Genomic DNA, 18,643 nt, shown 5'->3' on the forward strand with positions numbered 1-18,643 from the left:
AGCCTGAGTTGGAAATTAAAATACCCTTTATCTTTTTTCAAATATTGGACCCAAAATACAGGGTGTTTATTTCACACCTACATTTCCATTTTCTTTAATGCATTGGTCTTTCTGATTTGTTAATATGTGATTCACTATTGCAGTGTGTATTTTCACTGAAATTCCATCTAGTATTCAGCTCCTGTGACATACTTAATCTTGAAGTGTAATGTTTTGGGGCTTTTAGGGGGATTAAAGGAAAAAAAAAAATCACAGGGCTGTCGTCTACTAGGGACAGGTGAGATGCAAAAAAGTGTTCTAATGAGATTGAACTTCAATTATGGTAAGGCTAACATAGCCCCAAGGAGCTAGAAAAATAAAGGATTTGTAGCGTCTTAGCATTAAGATTATTGAAACTTAACACATGCAAAAAACTTAGTTTTATCTGCAGTGGGGTCTCTGTAAAGAGGCAGACTGTTTTGAGGTGTTTAAGATCTCTATGCAGTTAAGTTCCTTCATAACTACTTTCAACTTCTTGTTAATTAATATTGATGTTAAAAACCTATTGAATGTTGACAGACCATGAATTAAGTTGGCTGCAATGATATTTGTGGTCTTTCATAGTCTGAACTTGGAATCTTAAAACCTAATTTTGGATTCAAGTTAGTGTAAGAAGGAATCTGATTATGGAAGAGAATATGATGATAGACATAGCTTATCACATTGGTATTTTTATTTTAAATAGTGCCAAAGGACGGTTTAACCTTCCACCACTACCGCTACCATCACAACCTTTAGACTTCTTAATACCTTCATTTGCATATCTTTCTGTATACCAGTGCTGATAACAATACCATCTGGGGAAGATGACTTAACTTTAGTGTGTTCTGTCTAGTAGCGGACTTGTAATAATGTTTGTTTAAACTGTGCTAGTGCAGTATAGTTTCAGAACTACCTTCTGCACTCTGTCCACAGAGGCTCACTGAGGAAAAAAAGCTTGTAATTAAAGTATTTGTTATGTGGTACTGGTTCCTGGTAGAGCTATCAGCACTGGGTCTTGAACAAAGATCTGTTGAGCCTTCCAGTATATTCAGGCAATCTTGATGGCCTTCAGAATAGAGACTTTGATGCCTGCTTACAGTTCTAGTAAAAATAAACAGGTACTCTGTAGCTTTGAAACCCTCTTGTCTTACAGATGTGGTTAGGTGTTGATGTACCAAATCAAGGTAGTAAACAGTCCAAGATGCAGTTGGAGGCCATCCTGCCCTGCCCTATGCTCTGTGAACTGACCTAGCTAGGCCTTGTTCCTCTATCTGTGAATGCGTGACTCATCGATATGGGCGTTTGTGTTGGGCCCATACCAACCTTGTTTAGTCCCACAGTGTTTTGTTCGCCCCACGGAAGCAAAGAAAGCAGCAGATGAAGCCAAGATGAGATTTGCCCACATAGATGGAGATCATTTGACGTTGCTGAATGTCTACCATGCTTTCAAACAAAGTAAGTGCATCTGTTCTAGCAAAATATTTTTAATACTTTGTGCTGTCAACTTTTGTTCCTGGCTTCCAGGAACAGTTAAAAATTTGAGCTTTTTAATGTAACTTAAATCTTAAATTTAAAAAAAAAAAAGTTAGAGCTGTTTAAGTTCTTTGCCTCTTTTACTGTTTTCCTTGGGAGGAGGAAAAACAACTAGCTAACAGATCAACGGATTCCATAATAAACTGCTGGGTCTGGAGACAAGCCAGGCTTTTAAGTCAATGCTGGGTAACCTTGGAGAGAAGGAAGTAAGCTTTCCTTTAATTAAGAAATATTGGAAATTTGTTATCTGACATTAATTGCAGAAAAATCTGCAAACTTGTTTAGTAACTTCTAAGGGAGAGCAGAGCAAAAAAAACATTCTGAAATGGGATGTTCTTGAGAGCAAAAGAGCTTAAATTTTATCTTTCTAAATACAGTTGGAATTCTGAAATATGACCTTGGGATAGCTTGAGAGATAAAAAGGTGATGCATCAACAAGAAATAAATTTATCATATGGTTCCATAAGTTATTTGACTTACCTCACTTCTGTGCATTGATTTTATGCAAAATGTGCTATTATGGCATAGTTCAAGTGTATTTTTAGTAGCTTGAGAAAGACAGAAACATACAGGTGAAGCTAAGAGTTCTCTTGAAAAATGGCTATAGAAGTAGCTTTTTGAACAGTGACTTATGTCAAGTTTACCTTGGCTATAAGTCAAAAGAGTGCTCTTAATTGCTAAGGAAGGTTAAGTTGAAATTGGATGCTTTAGTTGCACTTCATGTGTGTCAGTAAACAAAAAGCAACATTTTTACCCTGGGTAAAAAAATCATGGTGCTCCTTTTCATTGCTGTTTTGATCTGGGAATTTTGCATTGAAACATTCTGACATTGTATCACTATGTAGCAATTCAAAATCATGGGTGTCCGCATAGGGAAAGTCCAAACAAAGGTCTTCAAAACTCTGACTTCAAACTTCAGAACAATAACAGAGAAACTTTTACTCAGCATTTACAAATTGGAGACATTTGCCTGTCTGCTGCTTGTTTTCTCTTAATCTTTTTTAGTTAACAGAATTCTTCAGCCAGTTAAATGGTCAAGGCATATGCTTGGGATACAGGAAAACTTTAATCTGCTCCTGTGAATGTTGACTCCATATACAATGTGAAACAGCCTTGTCTAATTCAAAATAAGGTTCAAATTTTGTTTCTCACAGTCCCCAAGAGTCCCTTTGGTCTTTGTAGGCTTTTTTGGAGTTGAAATAATTCCAGATACAATAAATCAGTTTGAAAGATTTTAGGTTTTGATATTTCAGGCAGAAAAACAACTTGCTACTTTTTTTTTTCACTGTAGCATTGTATATCTGCAAAGTTTGAGTTCTAGCAGTAATTCATAACTTTTGTGTAAGAATTCCTTCTATTCCTAATTTCGTGCACTTTGTCAAAATAAATATAGCAGAATATACCAGTTTTTAATAGATTAAAAAAACAAACTTACAGGCTATTTAATTTTAACTAGAGGGGATCCTTTTCCAGTGCTGCAGACAAACTGTTATATGTTGATTAGGATTTAGCTAATACAATCGTGTCAATATTCTCTTGCGGAATGATAAGTTGTCAGTCCTTAAGTCCTTAGGTGCAAAACTTTTCTGCTACCAGAATATATCTTAGTGAAGAACAGGTGCTATCAGTTTTTAAGGAAAGTGGCTATGTGCAGAACTATCAGTAGTATTTGCACCATCTTTTTCTTCCTTGTTTTCCCACTCAAATTCCAACCAAGTCCTTTGTTAGTATCTGTCAGAATCAAATTTGTATTGGGGGGGAAGGGAGAGGGGAAGGAGATACTTTACTTTCAGTTGTATTGAATTTAGGCATCTTTAGTATTCTTTTATCATATTTTGAGAGGAGCTGGTGACACACCTAGTTAGATGAACTGAACACCAAGGAATTACGTTTCATTTCCAGAATAGATCTCCTAGTCACTTTTATTTATAAATTATATTCTGTATTTACCAGAGTTTGATAATGTCTTGTTTGAGTGAAGCAAGGTTTTTCAGGGAAGGAATTGTTTGGGGAATCTTGTTCAGTTTAACTGTGAAATTGAGTTTACTTCTGGTATGGAAGATCAGGAAATAAAAATGCAGATACTGTTTGTATCTAGAACAGTATAAAACATTAGTTATGGATCATCTAAAGTGCATGGTTCAAATGGCATGGAAAGTAACCCATTTAGGTACTTTTAATTAACCATAATGATTCTGCTGTATGACCTGTAAGACTTTCTGCATTCATCCTTTGTTTAAAATATATTCTGTAGGATAATGTGCACAAACAACTTAAAATTCTCTCAAATTATGTAACCTTTCTTTGTTTCAATGCAAATTAAGGATAGAATCTCTCTATGCAAGAGTAAATTTTAAATGTTGAATTTTGTTAGAGCTAGTTTTTAGATTAATGAAGTGACAAAGATTAGAAGAGCATCATTGAAGAGTAACAGATTTGGTAGGGAGAACTAGATTTCTTAGTGTTAAACATCTATAGTTTTATACTGAGAGAATGGTAAGAGCAGGTTTGAGCCAGATTTTTTATTAGAGCTACCAGTAGTAGAAACAGTAACTTGAAACCACTGTGGTGGTACTTGTCTTTGCAAGTTTTCAGGACGGATTTTGAAAACTTACTTTCATTGACATCCATCTCTTAAAATCTGAGTGTATACAGAATGAATCAGTTGTCATATGTCTAATCTGTCTAGCTAATACAGAATGAGAGATGTGGAATTCTGTAGGTGTTACTGGTTCTGTACTTTATCAGTCACCTAAATTCACTTAAACTTCTGTGAGGTGTATCACATTTAGTGCTAGATTAGTATGCTTGTTTAGCTCTTAAACAGTTATTTGAATGGTTAATTTAAAGACTGTGCGTTCATCTTGGTTTCTCAAACACAAGAAAGTTGTACATAACGATATTGTATATTCATTGCATGCTACAGTTAAAATGCTCCTTATGTCCAATTACACTTCACGTTGCAGCTTTGGAAGATAGTTTTCCTAGTCGTCCGATGCTTTCAAAATGTGAGAAATTCATTGGTCTGGTATTCCAGCAGAACAGCAGTGCTCCTGTGTGCATTATCATGCACACAAAAAACCCCCCTAATTTTTGCTTGTTCTGACCACACGCCTCCTGAATAGAAAACAATTTAGACAAGTTAACTAATGCGAGAAATCCAGCGAACAGGCTAAGAGCTATTATCATTTATAAAAGTTTATGGTTTTTTTTTTCTGGTTCATCTGACTGATCAATCAATTGGTTGCTGTTTTATTGTTTTAATTGGATAAAATATTCATTTTTGATTCATGTTTTTTAATGTTGCAGATCATGAGTCGGTTCAGTGGTGTTATGACAACTTCATTAACTACAGGTCCCTGATGTCTGCAGACAATGTACGCCAACAGCTGTCACGAATCATGGATAGATTTAATTTGCCTCGTAGAAGCACAGACTTTACCAGCCGAGACTATTACATCAATATAAGAAAGGCATTAGTTACTGGGTATTTCATGCAGGTAAATGTGCATTCTTGTAGGAAACTTTTGTGGCTTTAAGTGTTAGTATGGTTATTGCCATTTATCACAACTTCATGGATGCTATTTATATCAAATTATAGATGGCTAAATATATTATTGCTTAGTCTTTGTCAGGTTGATTGTTAGTCAAGAAGTACATTGTTCAATTTTGTATTTGGAAGACAAGTTGTAGGCAGTCTTACTATTTTCAAAATATTTTTTCTGCCATTACCAGTCAGGAATTGACCATTAACTTATGAGTAACTGAGGAGGTAACTTCATAAAATATTTTAAAGCAGCTGTTAAAAAGATATAAACTACAAAATATGCCCAGTTTTCTCATGATTTGTAATCTGATAAAAATAGGGAAAGTATACTTATGTAATTCTCACAGGAGAGGAGTAATTTCTTTTGCATGCTTTCCATGTTTGCATTTCATTTTTAAATTATATGAGTCACAAGTGCCTGAGCTGAGAGACTTTGGAATAGCAGTACATATGTAGAACATGAATGCCTTTGTGCAATGTGCCAGGACTTGACATTGAACTGATCCAAACTGCTGCTTTTAAATCTTGGCTTTGTAACTTTTCAATATTTCATTTTCTCTCCACCTTCAAATTGCCTGGCTTCAAGTTGTATATCTGTAGCCTTGTATTTGCCTTTGGTAGCCTTGCTGTATGCTGCTGGTATTGGAGGAAGTCTCCAGTCTCAAGATGTGTGCTATTTGTAACTCATTTGCCTCCTGAACCAGGATGGGAGATGGAAACTAGTCTCTACTATTACCCCCGGATGCTTTATGTTAGAATTCAGGTCCTTTTTTATTTATATTTTTTATTATTATTATGACGTAGTTCCTTTCTGCTGTGTATTTCCTCTTCGGCATATCATCTTATACCTGGAACTAGAGAGTCCCCTTCTGGCTCTTGCAAACCCAGGAGTATAGACCCTCTACTGGGAGTCTTCATCCTTATCCAGTCCAGACCACTGTGATGGACATACAGATGTTTCCCGAGCAAATGTGCATTCTGATACATCTCAGCAATGTCTCTGCTAGAGCCTCAGATCTCAGTTCTGGAAAACACAACTTTGTTGTTACTGTTACCTTCATTAAAGGCTGACCAGTGCCCATTGCATTTTTTAATTTTTCACCTGGGCTGCACTCAGGTGATACTTGAGTACACAAACTTACCTGTTGAAAAGACACTACTGGTCAGTGCTTAGAACGTGCAGCTTAGAATGCTAAGCAGCTTGACGGGTGCTTGTTTACCACATCTGGACTGGGACACAGACTCAAGCACCAGGTATGTTTTAAAAAACAAACAGAAAAACCTGAGGAGACAGTCTTCCCCAGGGCCGGTAAGCCAGCCATATCTCTAGCATAAACACATTTCTGGGTTTTCAGAATACACATACGTCAATGTTAAGAAGTGCATTTCCCTGTAATGTGAATGGGAGATTAAGACTTTTTTATGGTTATTTTGTTCAGTCCATGCTTTTGATTTGTGCTTCCCTAATCTTTCATCAGGGAAACTTTAACATGCCTTCCCACCTACATCTTTAATTCTGTGAACCTTTGCAAGACAAAGCAGTTCTGCCCAGCTGTTCTTATCAGGCCCCAGGCTGGCTGAGGCAAGTCTGATTTCTAGAGCTTCGCTTTTGTTTGGCAGAGTACCCTATGCCTTCCTCTCTTTGGGCCTGTAAGAGGACATGCCCTTGGAAGTTGGTGCACTGTCAGAGTATGTTTTATGTTTCTCAGAGGTAGAGTGAACCTGTTCTTCTGATAAATCCAAGTAGTGTAGTTTCACATCCATAGCAGAAAAACACTTATTTGGTGAATCAATAGTTAGTTTTTTTGATCTGACATTGTCACAGGGTGTAAAAGACTACTGTTCAAGAGTATCTTACCAATAGAATGAAATCGGCAGTGTAACATATGCCTCAATATTATCAGTGTTAGCTGTTACAGATTACTGCCAAACTTTTTATGGTGAGTCGTCATTGTCCAATTGAATAAGTGAAATTCCTCGAGCCTCAAGAGCTCAGGTAGTTACCTGACCAAATACTTGGAGGGAGATCCGATCCTGCCTTGATATCTAGACATAGGCTTCACTTTCTTGATGGAATCACTGTTTGACTGGTGTTTCATATCTGTGGTGTCTGTACTAGAGGTAAGAAGGATTAGGGATAAATAGGAAAACAATAGCAGACCCTCATTTTAGGGTCTTTTTTCCCCCTGTATAAGTTGCCTTGTAAGTTTATCCCAAAATCTTGCTGTAAACTGTATGCAACTCTGCCTTATTCAACAAATTATTCTGTAGCTGTTCAATCAAAACTTCTACTGCTCAGGAGTTTGAGATACCACTGCATATTCTTGCTGTGAATAGAGTAGTAGGCTCATGCTGATGAAAATAGAAGCTTTTCCAGAAATCTTCTCAGGTTTTTGTTTACATAATCCAAAGGTTCTCCCCTACCCCCTTACCCTGAATGCATAATTAAATTTTTGGGCTGAATCAAGACATAACCTCAACAGGTCTGCCATAGCTATTTGGAGTCAGAGATATTGGCAGTTTCCCTCTCCTTCTCTGTTTGAGCTTGTTTTATCTTAAGTGTCCTTCCCTTTAAACCCTGTGATAGTGTGATGTCTGGATGCTGCTTGACTTTGATTCTGAACCTTCTCTCATGAATTCCATGTTGCTTTGAGTAACCTCGAGTAGAAAATTTATATTTACAAATGCTCAGAAGAGATGTTATTTATCAGCAGCTGAAGTACTTAAAAATGTACAGTCAGTATGCACATTGTCTCTTTTTACTGTCGCTCAGGCTCTGATATTTTTGGGGCTGCTGTTCAGAAAACCTGAGTAATGAGATGCATGCATCAGTCTTTATGCTTTTAGTATAGAACATGCAGAGAATTCAAAGACTGAGCATTTGCAAAGTATGTGCACCTACAGCAGGAAGTGTGTGCATGCAAAGTAGTAAGTCCCATAGGCAACACATGCAGATAATTTGATTCTTTAAACTGGTGTGTTTAAAAAATTCAATGTGAAGTGCAAAAAACAGTAGCAGCCCTCTTTCTGAAATAGTTTGACTGCATTGTTTTCTACTTTAATTGCCTACTGTCCTGAAAAAAACTGAAATTTTATTTGTATCTTGGCTGTAAGATTTTCTGCTAATCAAGACCCTTGGTTGATGTCTGACAATGCAGATCTGTAGAATAATGTATTAAAATATTGGAATAGTGCTAATTGTATAATTGTAACAAGTAGTGCAAATTTGCCCTCCTTCTCTTATCTGCCAGTGACTGACAAATATTGAAGTTCAGCTGGTTGACTGATCATCTTTAACTTTCATATTTAAAATGCAAAGTTGAATTCCAGTAAATCTCTTATAGTCTGGGAAAGGGAATAGAGAATAGTACTACAAGATCACAGCCTTCTGTATACTGGAAATACTTCTGGAATGATAGATCTTTCCCAACAAGTGAAGTATCTTTTGTGCTAGATTCCCAGGTTCTTCCAGTTCACTAGATTTTTTTATTGCCTTTTTTCACTATTTCAGCATCACACATTAGAATATGCACAGTATATATAAAATAAAGTAAATGTGGTGCTTGCTAAATTATTAAGAAACTGCTTATTGAAAATAAAATAGAAAACAGAGGGGGTAGGAGGGGAAAAAGCAACAGTTTGACTTGTAAAGCTGGAGATAAAAGGAATGGCTTATTACATTGTACTTTAAAGAACTTGCTTTTTATCATATATGAGATCTGAGAGTAGAATTGTTTGCATTTTCGAAGGGAAAATGCTGTATGAAACATGCATTTCCAATCTAGTAATGAAGGCAGAACAAAAATTAACTGAAAAATGAAGTCAAATCTATTTCAAGGTGGAACAAACTACTGTAGTGTGTGGTGGAGACACCACTCTCCTGGGTTGTCTTCAAGTCAAGCCCGACTACCTTTTTGGAAAACATGGTTTAGTCAAACACAGGTTATATTAGGGTCATTACAGCGGATGAAATTAAATGACCTGTGACATACAAGGAGTTAAGATGACCTGATAGTCCTTACCTGGCTTTAAACTCTATGAATAAAACAAAACAGTCACTCAGTTATGTGGAAAAAAATCTCTCATCTTGCTGAATGCCAGATGATTGGACTGCTATTTAAAATCTCATTCTTGCCAAGACTTAGTCTTTGGGGCTACTCAGTGTATAAAATGTGTATATTTTGTAACATACATAATCAGGCTCCTACAGTAACAGAATGGTAATCCACAACATGAAGATGGTCATCGGTGCCTTTAAGGGTATTCATTTCTCTTTTCAAAGAATGCAGAAGAATGTTTCCGAAGCTATTAAAGTTTCAAACTAGTGTTGCATGATGCTCAAGTAGGAATTTCAGAAATCCAAGCAACAGACATTGCTCCTTTGCTGTGTACTAGCATCCTTATTTTTGTCTAAAAAGGAAAGGCAGAGGAAACTCTTATTTCTCTAAACTATCAAGACTCTCTCTCCAGACATAATGGCTTTAAGAATTTAATAAAAGATGGGTCTTATTTTTTATACGATTTTTGCTTTTGTCCTTTTAAGTGCATTTGGCTTTATGGTGTTTGTCTTTGGCTCAAGACCCCAGGATGGGCTCTCTAGGTTCTGTGGCATGATAGGTAATAGCACACTTTAAGTTCTAAGGGGAGGGGTGTGTGTTTGGGGGAGCGGAGGGGGGCTCATTCTTAATAAAATTGTGACAGCCACAAAACCTGTATTACAGGACTTGAACTAAATACTTTTTTTATGATGGCAGATGTTGTGGCGGCCACTTCTGCTGTGTGGATTTGTCATCTTGATAAAAGCATTATAAGTGTCTGTAAATTACCAGTGAATTGGCTGGTCTGGCTCTTTCTAGAATTGTGTTTGTGCAGTTCTTTGTGTGAAGAAACCAGTCCGAAAAATGCTTCTTCCTGACTGCATTTGATAGAAATGCATTTTATAATTCTATAGTTTCTGTGGAAGCTGATGATTTTTATACTCTGAAAAATGTACTGGAGGGAGAGTTGTCATTTGGCATACTATTTGGTGAGAAGTGCTGCCTGGTTATCCAGGTGTCATTCTCAAGTCTGATGAAGGTAAAACATAAATAAAACCACATCTGCAAAAGACAAACCAGTTAAAATATCTGTAGGAGACATTGCTGAAGAAATTAAGCCTAGGGTTTTTTCTTTTGCTATGTGAAAACTAATTGAAGAGGTGTCTGATTTCATAGCATATTTGTTATGGATTCTTTATTCCATTAACTCATTTCATAGCATCCATTAGCAAAGAATCTGTTCTTGGTAAAATATTTAGGCTTTATAGGCCTGTTTCCCATTTGAATTCTTGTGAGGGGGTACAGAGGAATTCATCTTTTTCTTTGCAGCCTATTTTCTCTTATCCAAGAAAATGTCTAGACAACTTTTGCAGTGAAGCAGTGCTTGTTTTAATTGCCATAGAGATGCAAGTTTGAAGGTGGTTTTTTTTTTTGTAAGATGAAATGTTATTTCTTCTAGTTAGCAAGTCAAGAACATCTGGTGTCAGCAAGGGGTTGACACCCCCCCCCCCCCCCGCCCCAATTCATTTAGGATACACTTCACCCATGCCACTAGACGGTTCATTTTTCCATCCTTCCTGGCTCCCAGCTTCTGCTGTTCGTCTTGTGCTGGCCCTTGCATGAGACCTCCCTCTCAGCTGGATTTAACCTAATTAACTAAATAAAACAGCAGAAAACACAGCTGAAGTTCTCTGCCAAGTCAGTGAGTTATATTGTTGAAGGGTCCAACAAACATCCGAATCTGCATGAGGGAGGGATCAGATCATATAGCTACAAGCAGGAAAGGCAGGAAATGCAAGACTTCCCTTTTTTGGCATTAGAGAGTCATGACATTACATTTTCATAGGCACCTGAACTGGTTGCAAGCATGGGTTCAAAGGAGCATAAGTTTATATGCTGTACCCCCCCCCCCCCCCCCCCAAAATCCTTGTTCCCTCCCTTATGTCAAGCTTGGTGCTTCTCTGAGCCCATTCTGCATTCTTTCAGCATAGTGATCTGGCAAAACACTGACACCTTCAGAAAAGAACCGGAATTAGCTCTTTGTCAGCTGCACTGAAACAGCTTAGTCCAGGAGGGAGCAGGAAAATGCGGTAGCTGGCAGTTAGATCATTGCTTGCTGTGGAGCCATAGTTTTGTTGTGCGTATTTCAGTATGGAGTGTTTCCATCAGTGAACCCGAAATTCATCTGTAAGCTAACAAGTATACTTAATAGAAACATGTAAATAGGATAAATACTGTAGCTCACTATTGGCTCAAGACTGAAATAAGTCACAGTATTTTTTAACCACTTGAAGGTGATTTATCCCTGACATCTGTCTTCTAAGAAGACATTTTTTTCTTATTTGGGGTTATTCCAGTCCCTTTTCTACCCTGGAAATGGCTGAATATAGGTAATACTTTCTTGTAATTCTGTTCTTTTTTTTGGTGGATATGTTTAATTGGTTATTTTAGAATCTATGTATTCACTTCAGAATTATACAAAGTAAACAGGAAATATGACTTTTTACTATAATTATAAGTGGGGGGGGGAAGGAAATTTTAGTGTGCCTTTGGGGAAAACTTGAGGGTGAGACTTTACAGATTTTAATGGAGCTAAGCAAGATTGAGGTGATAAAGGTAAATTGTATTGATTTTAAATTTAAGAGAACACCGCTTCCTAGAATAAAATTTAAATAAGTGGATTGTTCTGTCCTTTTATAGATAGAACTGAAACAGCTAAAATGCACTGAAAGACTCTTGTACACATGTTTTACTTCCATCTGAAAAAATTGAATTGATTTAAGAAAAAAACAAATCTCCTTTAAAAACAGGCATAATCCTAGAGTAACATAAATGTTAATGACTGTGCTAAACAGGTCTGAGATGGATGAGTTTCTAGTCTAGTCTGGCTTGCCACTATACTGCTATTTAATCTTGCAAACATTGGATTGAGTTGGATGGAATTGAGCTTAAATTGTTACAGGCAGTGCCCTGTTAATCTCCATTTAAAAGAGCCTCTATTGGCTGTCCAAACTTGAAATAAAATAGTGTGGTTTCAGAGCTTTTGTGAAAAAGATTTGCAGACTATTGAAATACTTTTTTTTCCACTAGCAAAGCATGTTCTAGATAGTAGTGTCACAAAATATTTAAGAAAAGCACATGCTCTATTTAAAATACATAATTTGTTGTTAAGGAAATGTCCTTACTTAAAATTAGAATGTGAGGTAGGTATTGCTTCAGAAATCTTGGGATTTTAAGCTAATATATGGAATTCACCTTGGACTAGCAAAAAAATAAAAAGGCAGGGGCGGATGTTTCCTTAATTCTAGGTATATTTCTCCAATGAAGTACAATGTGTAAGGGAAGACAGCTAATGATGAAATGAATAGAAATATGTATCTTTCAAAACATACTCTTTTATCTATGGTCTGTTCTGCTTAATCTTTTACAGGGATGTGTGTGTATATATATCTTGAAGTAAATACTGAGATAATCTTGAATTATTAATAACAAAAGGTTAATTTTAGTTACCTCTTTTATTAGGTTAACTATTCTTAGAGAGGATATCCTTTTAAGGATAACTGACTGCTTTACCAAATCTTAATGAACTAGATATCAGAACATCTCAGTGAGGTAGACATTATTCCCTTTCACAAAGCAAAGAGCTTGGTCAGAGAGAGGTTAATTGATTTCTACCAAGGTCACAGCAGAAGTGTGTTGCTGAACCTACATTTTTCAGCTCTGAAGCTCATGCTGTAACAAGGCTGTTCCTCAACAAGAGGATTTGTAGAATAATATAGGTAACAGTGAAGTTATTACTAGAACACTACATTAACAAAAACTTAAAAGGATGCTTTGAAGCTTACTGGTCCTACAGAAGCTAGTACAATGAAGTTCTTGAAGTACATATTTGTGTTGGACCACTGACTTTGTATGATGTTATAAACCTGTCCAATAAATACTTCCTTCCAATACTTCTGTTTGCGTTGCTGCTGTTCTAATAATGATTATTCTCTTTGGGTGAGGACTATTGACCATTTTTGTATGTTGCTTGAACTGTTTATTAGTATATATGTTTATTGTGGCAATTAGCAAAAAATTTGGTTTTTGTGTATAAAAGAAACTGAATAGTTGCAATAATCAATGTGCCAAATTCAGATGAGGTTTGAAAGTTGGAGTTATGTACGAATTTGTGTGGTAATGAAAGAATGTCTTTTTACATAGGTGGCGCATTTGGAACGAACAGGGCATTACTTAACAGTAAAGGACAACCAAGTGGTGCAGTTGCATCCTTCTACTGTTCTTGATCATAAACCAGAATGGGTGCTTTATAATGAGTTTGTCCTTACAACAAAGAACTACATTCGGACATGTACAGACATCAAGCCAGAATGGTAAGCAAAAAGTCTCAAAACAGTGATGACCTACTGTAAAACTTTTTTCCCCTTTTTAAAATTGAGAATATTCCTTTCACTTCTCACAAAGCTAATATTGTTTAAATGTTTTGGGTAATGGCAGTGGTCTGGGCTTATGAACTTGCAGATGACTAAAAATTTTCTTGGTAGATACTTGTTTCTGTTTGTGAGTTCTGTGTAAAACTCAGGTGCCCAGGTCTGTATGCAGTGCATGGAGAAATGTTCGACTTAAACACTTTAGTAAGCCTGCTGGGTAGGAGCTGCCTGGAGTGCTAGTCAGCTGAAAATATTAAGTTTGGGGATATGTCCTAGCACCCATCTGTGTACCTGAGTTAGATACTGGCAGATGCCTCTGTTCACAAGATCTAGAACTTCTCTTGGGAGTAGGCATTTCTAACTTTTTTTTTTAAGGATTTGAACAGGATTCAGGGTTTTTTTTAACATACTGTGAATGAAAGAGGTGGTAATCTTGGTAAAACCTGCCTTGTCATAATATCTAATCAGTAGAATGCATATCAAGGAAATGAGAGGTCTGATCCTCAGCAGACCAGTGGAGGTCTGAATCATCTCATCCATCTTCAGAGGTGACTGCCAGATTGTAAGCTTTGGGGATAAGGGAAGTTTTTCTACCTGCTGTTGAAATTGATGTTGCACAGAAGACATGTAAGCCAGGAGACTTGTTGTGTACACCATTGTGTATAGTATTTTAATGGAAAATACAGGTTTGAATTCTTCTGTAGATCTCTTCTTTCTGAATAGGCACTGTATAACCTAAAGGCTGGCCACCAGGATCGTAGCACCTTTTTTTTTTGGTTGCATTTTTAAGCTTAAAACAGCTAAGCTTGGACTGTTACACAAATTGATATTTAGATGGTCTTTTGTACCTTCTGGACTTTTACATTAAGCTGACTTTGTGGGGTGTTTCTGCATGTGCTAAAGCAGAAACATGGGTCTGTAAGGGATATCAGGCAGAGCAGGAGGATTTCTTGTTACAATTAAGTGCTGCTTTTTTGCTTTGGACTTTGGCACTTGCACAGGATACAACTGAAATTTAAACATCTGTGCATGCATGTAACCTTTCATTAATGTTGGGCTCATGAGATGAGTTGAAAATAAAAGAATGGGTAATCTTTCTGTTTCACTCAGTTGGGGAATTTCTATAGGATGCATCTTAAAATTTGAGTATTAGTAACAACCTTCTCCTTTTTTGACAGGCTGGTGAAAATTGCCCCTCAATATTATGACATGAGCAATTTTCCACAGTGTGAAGCAAAGAGACAGTTGGACCGCATCATTGCCAAACTTCAGTCCAAGGAATACTCACAGTACTGAATTTATGCTTTGAACTGAAGTTATTCAGAGGACAGCTTTAAAAGATGAATGAATTCAAAGTTCAAGTTGTGCTCTTCACTTTGGTTCAATAATGGCCTTTATTTGAAAGCTTTTTAATTTTTCTTTACAGTAAATATTCCATTCTGATTTCATAAATTAAACATTTATGCCTCCCTTTTGTGTTGACACTGTAGCTCATACTGGAAAAGCTGATCAATGTTTTGCAGTTTATTGAAAGTAGTTCTATATATAACAATGTTATAAGCATTTCTTTAGAAATGGTTGAAAATGCTTCTAAAAATGTGATTATCGACCATGGTATGCATGATCGTTGTAATTGTTGACATTCCTTTTAGAAGTTGTGAAATGTTACAACTTGTGCTTATGTAGACACAATCTTCAGCTTCAGTACAAAGGTACTGACTTCAATAAAGTCTATTTATACTAATTTTGTGCCACAGTATGTCAGTATTTCTATTGTTTTGATCAAAATGTGAGAAACCATTTAATCTTCAGTTCAACTGCTATTTTATTGATATGGCAATAGTTTATTAATTTCAGTGCAGATGTTTAAGTAGCACAATTACAGTGACATCAGTATAATATACAGTGTTAATCCCTTGCAAACTTCTCTGAATTGCTGAATTGTTTTAAAAGTGAAATGTGTATAAACTTGTCTGAAGAGTGCTTTCTTCAAACATATTCCTAGATATCTCTTGGGCAAAATTGTAATAAAATGTCCTGTAAAGTGAAGTGTCTGTGGCCAGTTAGAAATTACCATTCTGGGCCACGTTCAGATACAGTTTCAGATAAAGATCAGCACAAACAATGAGCCACACTGTAGGACAAATTATACTTGACTACTATAATTCTGCAGTGATTTTAGTGAAATACAACTTGACAGGCTTTTCAAGATGGAAAAGTTAATCCCAGGTTATTTATAATAAGACTTAACATATTTGGGATTTCAGATTTTTATCTTCTTTGGAATACATCTGAGATTCAGCCCTTCTGGCAAAAGTAAGTTGGAGCAACTCTTGCCAGAACAGGCTGGCTTAGAATGGGTGCTGGGTGCTCTTCAGTTTTTTTCCATGCTATAGGGCTGAAGCAAAAGTAGGGTATGCTTGGAGAGTAGGATAGTTGCCTAAGATAAACTACTGGAAGACTAATCTTAAGAACTGATGTTTGGGGTATCCTGTTTAACTTCTAGCATTTGGCTACAAAACTACTTGGAATGGAGTCTGAAAATTCTCTTCTATTTCCAAGTTTCATTTTCTAAAACGCAGTTTAAATGGTGGGGAGTAGAGAAGGTTGGAAAATGATTTTTGTTGTTGTTGTTAGCAATGAAAACAGTGTGAGGGAAGACAACCTGTCTGAAGATGAAAGTTTGAGTGGATTCATAATACACAGTGAGACTCATGAGTCTGTCCAGACTTTGAGAAGTGGGGGACCTCCCCCACTTCAGGAATTGAGATCCTTCTGTTCTCTTTAATGCGCACTCTACTGCACCATGAGAGAACTTAAATTTCAGCAGGAAGAAGGAGGGCGACTGACCTTTTTATAAAATATTTGAATTGATTTAAGTCATCTGACTACAAATTACAACAGATGTATTTAACATGTAGGTATCCTGATCTACTGAAGCATTTTATTTCAAACTAGTATTCCTAAAAATAAGAATCTCTAAAACAAATTCTGCTGTAGAGTACATATTGCACTTCAGATTTAAAGTTTCATGTTGTATTTGGTCAGCATCCTCTTCTGGGAGGGGAAAGGGGCAGAAGGATGGGGGTGACTTTTGTGTGACACTGTCTAATCCTTACTCCACAGGTAAGAATTTCTCTAGTATTCGTGTGCAGCCTTCAGCTAAATGGTGTAGGACCTTCTGTATGATTTTTCTTAGGTGTAGGGAGGTCCACAAACAGCCAGTTCTCAGCATGAAATTGCTTGAGGACCCCAGAAGCAGCTGGCATAAATTACACCAGCTTTGGTTCTGGGGTACCTTGAGAATAGGGGAGCAGATGGTTATGGCTGTGAGTGGAACTTGACACTGGAGAGACTATGGCCTGTAAGTGGGTGGGGTGTTTTTTCCCTTCTCCACCTGCTAATTGTCATACCAACAAACTCAGCTTGGGCCATGACAGCCAACCTGGGATCTTTCACTCTTGTGCATCTTTGCTACCATGAATGCAAATCCTACAGGCCAAATTAATGTCCTCTGACAGCTGTGCAGCCCTGCTATCTTCCAATTAAGTCAGTGACACCTGTGCAATCCACCTAAAGGCACTAGGGTGCACTGGTGTCATTGGCTTAATTGGAAGACTGTCAGGTTGCACAGCTGTCATGGGGGACAGAACAGGCCAGATCCTCCCCTGCTGCCTTGCTGTGGGGGATGCATGCCTTGGAGAGCAGCTTGGCTATGGGGAACCCCCCTGGAATCTGGGGGCTGGTGGTTCAAGGAAATGCTGAAGCTCAAGCATCTTGGGAATCTAGTGCACTTGATACCTGCATGATATTAGTATATGTCATCATGATTCCCTGGAAGACACTTTTCTTCTTTAAATTGAACTGATGTTCAAAATATTTGCAATACTTAAGTTTAGGACTAAAACATTTTCTTAGGCAGGACTATATCTGTTAAATATGCAGTAGTTTATTCACCAGCAACTTTAATCATGTAGTAAGGAATAGACCTAGGGCTGGAGTGGGGAAGCTCAGTTTCTTAGTGCAGGCATCATGCAATAGATGTTTCTTTGTGGCATAATACTAATTTTTAACAGCAGTAAGTGAGAGTTGTATTTAAGGGTTTTTCAGCAGTGACAGGTAGCCTCGCTTAAATCTCTGTGGACACCCTTGAGTTACTGCAAACTTCACTTCTACTTTTTTTTGTAGAGAAGTATTTTTTTAGAGCCATATACTATATGGGACATATAGTGGAAATGGAACAAATTAACTAATACCATGTGCTGCAAGAAAAAGTACTGGCCCTCACTCTGTGAAGGAGTAATGAAAGGGATGTGTCGTCTTAGACACCTTCCAGTTCCCGAAAGGAAACTACTAGGAACCCTTTTCTTAACTAAGATCTCAGGGATAGAACAGATGCAGGTAAAATAACTTGGTTTTGAGCATAGGTCTGTTTTTTTTTCCTGTAAGTTGAGCATTTTGAAAGCTAAAACCTCATTCCTGTTTTTCTGAGGGAAAAACTGAAGATTGGCAAGATCAGAAAGAGTTGCCCAGAGCCATAAAAGGAGAGCATGAGGGAGATCCAGGAATCGCACTGCTTTTCTGTGAGCATACAGAGCTCACTGCCTACTGCGTAGAACAGATTAAAATATCGCAGCTATACTCATCATCCTGACTTTGGTTTTGGCTGCTTATAATGCAGACTGCAGTAATTGGGGAAAAAAGTCAGCAATTACAAAATGGAAAAGAATTTGGTATTGTCAAATCAAGTCTCATGCATTTTATTTTTGGGGGGGAAATGCCATAGCTAACTAAAATAATTCCAGTTTGCTTTATCATGTTAAGATTATGTTCTTAATTGGCAGTAGCCTTGAGAAAACTAGTTAATTTTCTTTTTCCTGGGATGGGTCAAGTCTGTCCTAGGAAGTTTCAGTGAACAATCCTGAAAATGCTCTGCCACTCTTTCTGCTGGTCCATGGAAGGAGGAGTTCTGAATAAACTACCTTTTAATGTGAGTTGCCCGGGACCAACTTTAGCTGTTTGCTGTTCTGCTGTGTTCCCTGCCATACTAATTTCTTGTACCTTGCTTAATAGTA

General features: G+C 37.1%; 1 protein-coding gene across 1 annotated transcript in view; it reads left to right on the top strand.

Moving 5' to 3' along the window:
• DHX15 (DEAH-box helicase 15) overlaps positions 1–15,312 on the top strand; it is a 50,709-nt gene extending 35,397 nt beyond the window's left edge. Inside the window, exons 11-14 of the mRNA XM_067298177.1 lie at positions 1,354–1,476; positions 4,864–5,054; positions 13,342–13,511; positions 14,747–15,312. Of these exons, the coding sequence (XP_067154278.1) occupies positions 1,354–1,476; positions 4,864–5,054; positions 13,342–13,511; positions 14,747–14,864 (602 nt within the window). The 3' untranslated portion in view covers positions 14,865–15,312. The remainder of the gene's footprint in view (positions 1–1,353; positions 1,477–4,863; positions 5,055–13,341; positions 13,512–14,746) is intronic.
• Positions 15,313–18,643: the final 3,331 nt, after the last annotated feature.

Source organism: Apteryx mantelli, chromosome 5 (genome assembly GCF_036417845.1).
Source record: "Apteryx mantelli isolate bAptMan1 chromosome 5, bAptMan1.hap1, whole genome shotgun sequence".
Taxonomy (NCBI): Eukaryota; Metazoa; Chordata; class Aves; order Apterygiformes; family Apterygidae; genus Apteryx; species Apteryx mantelli.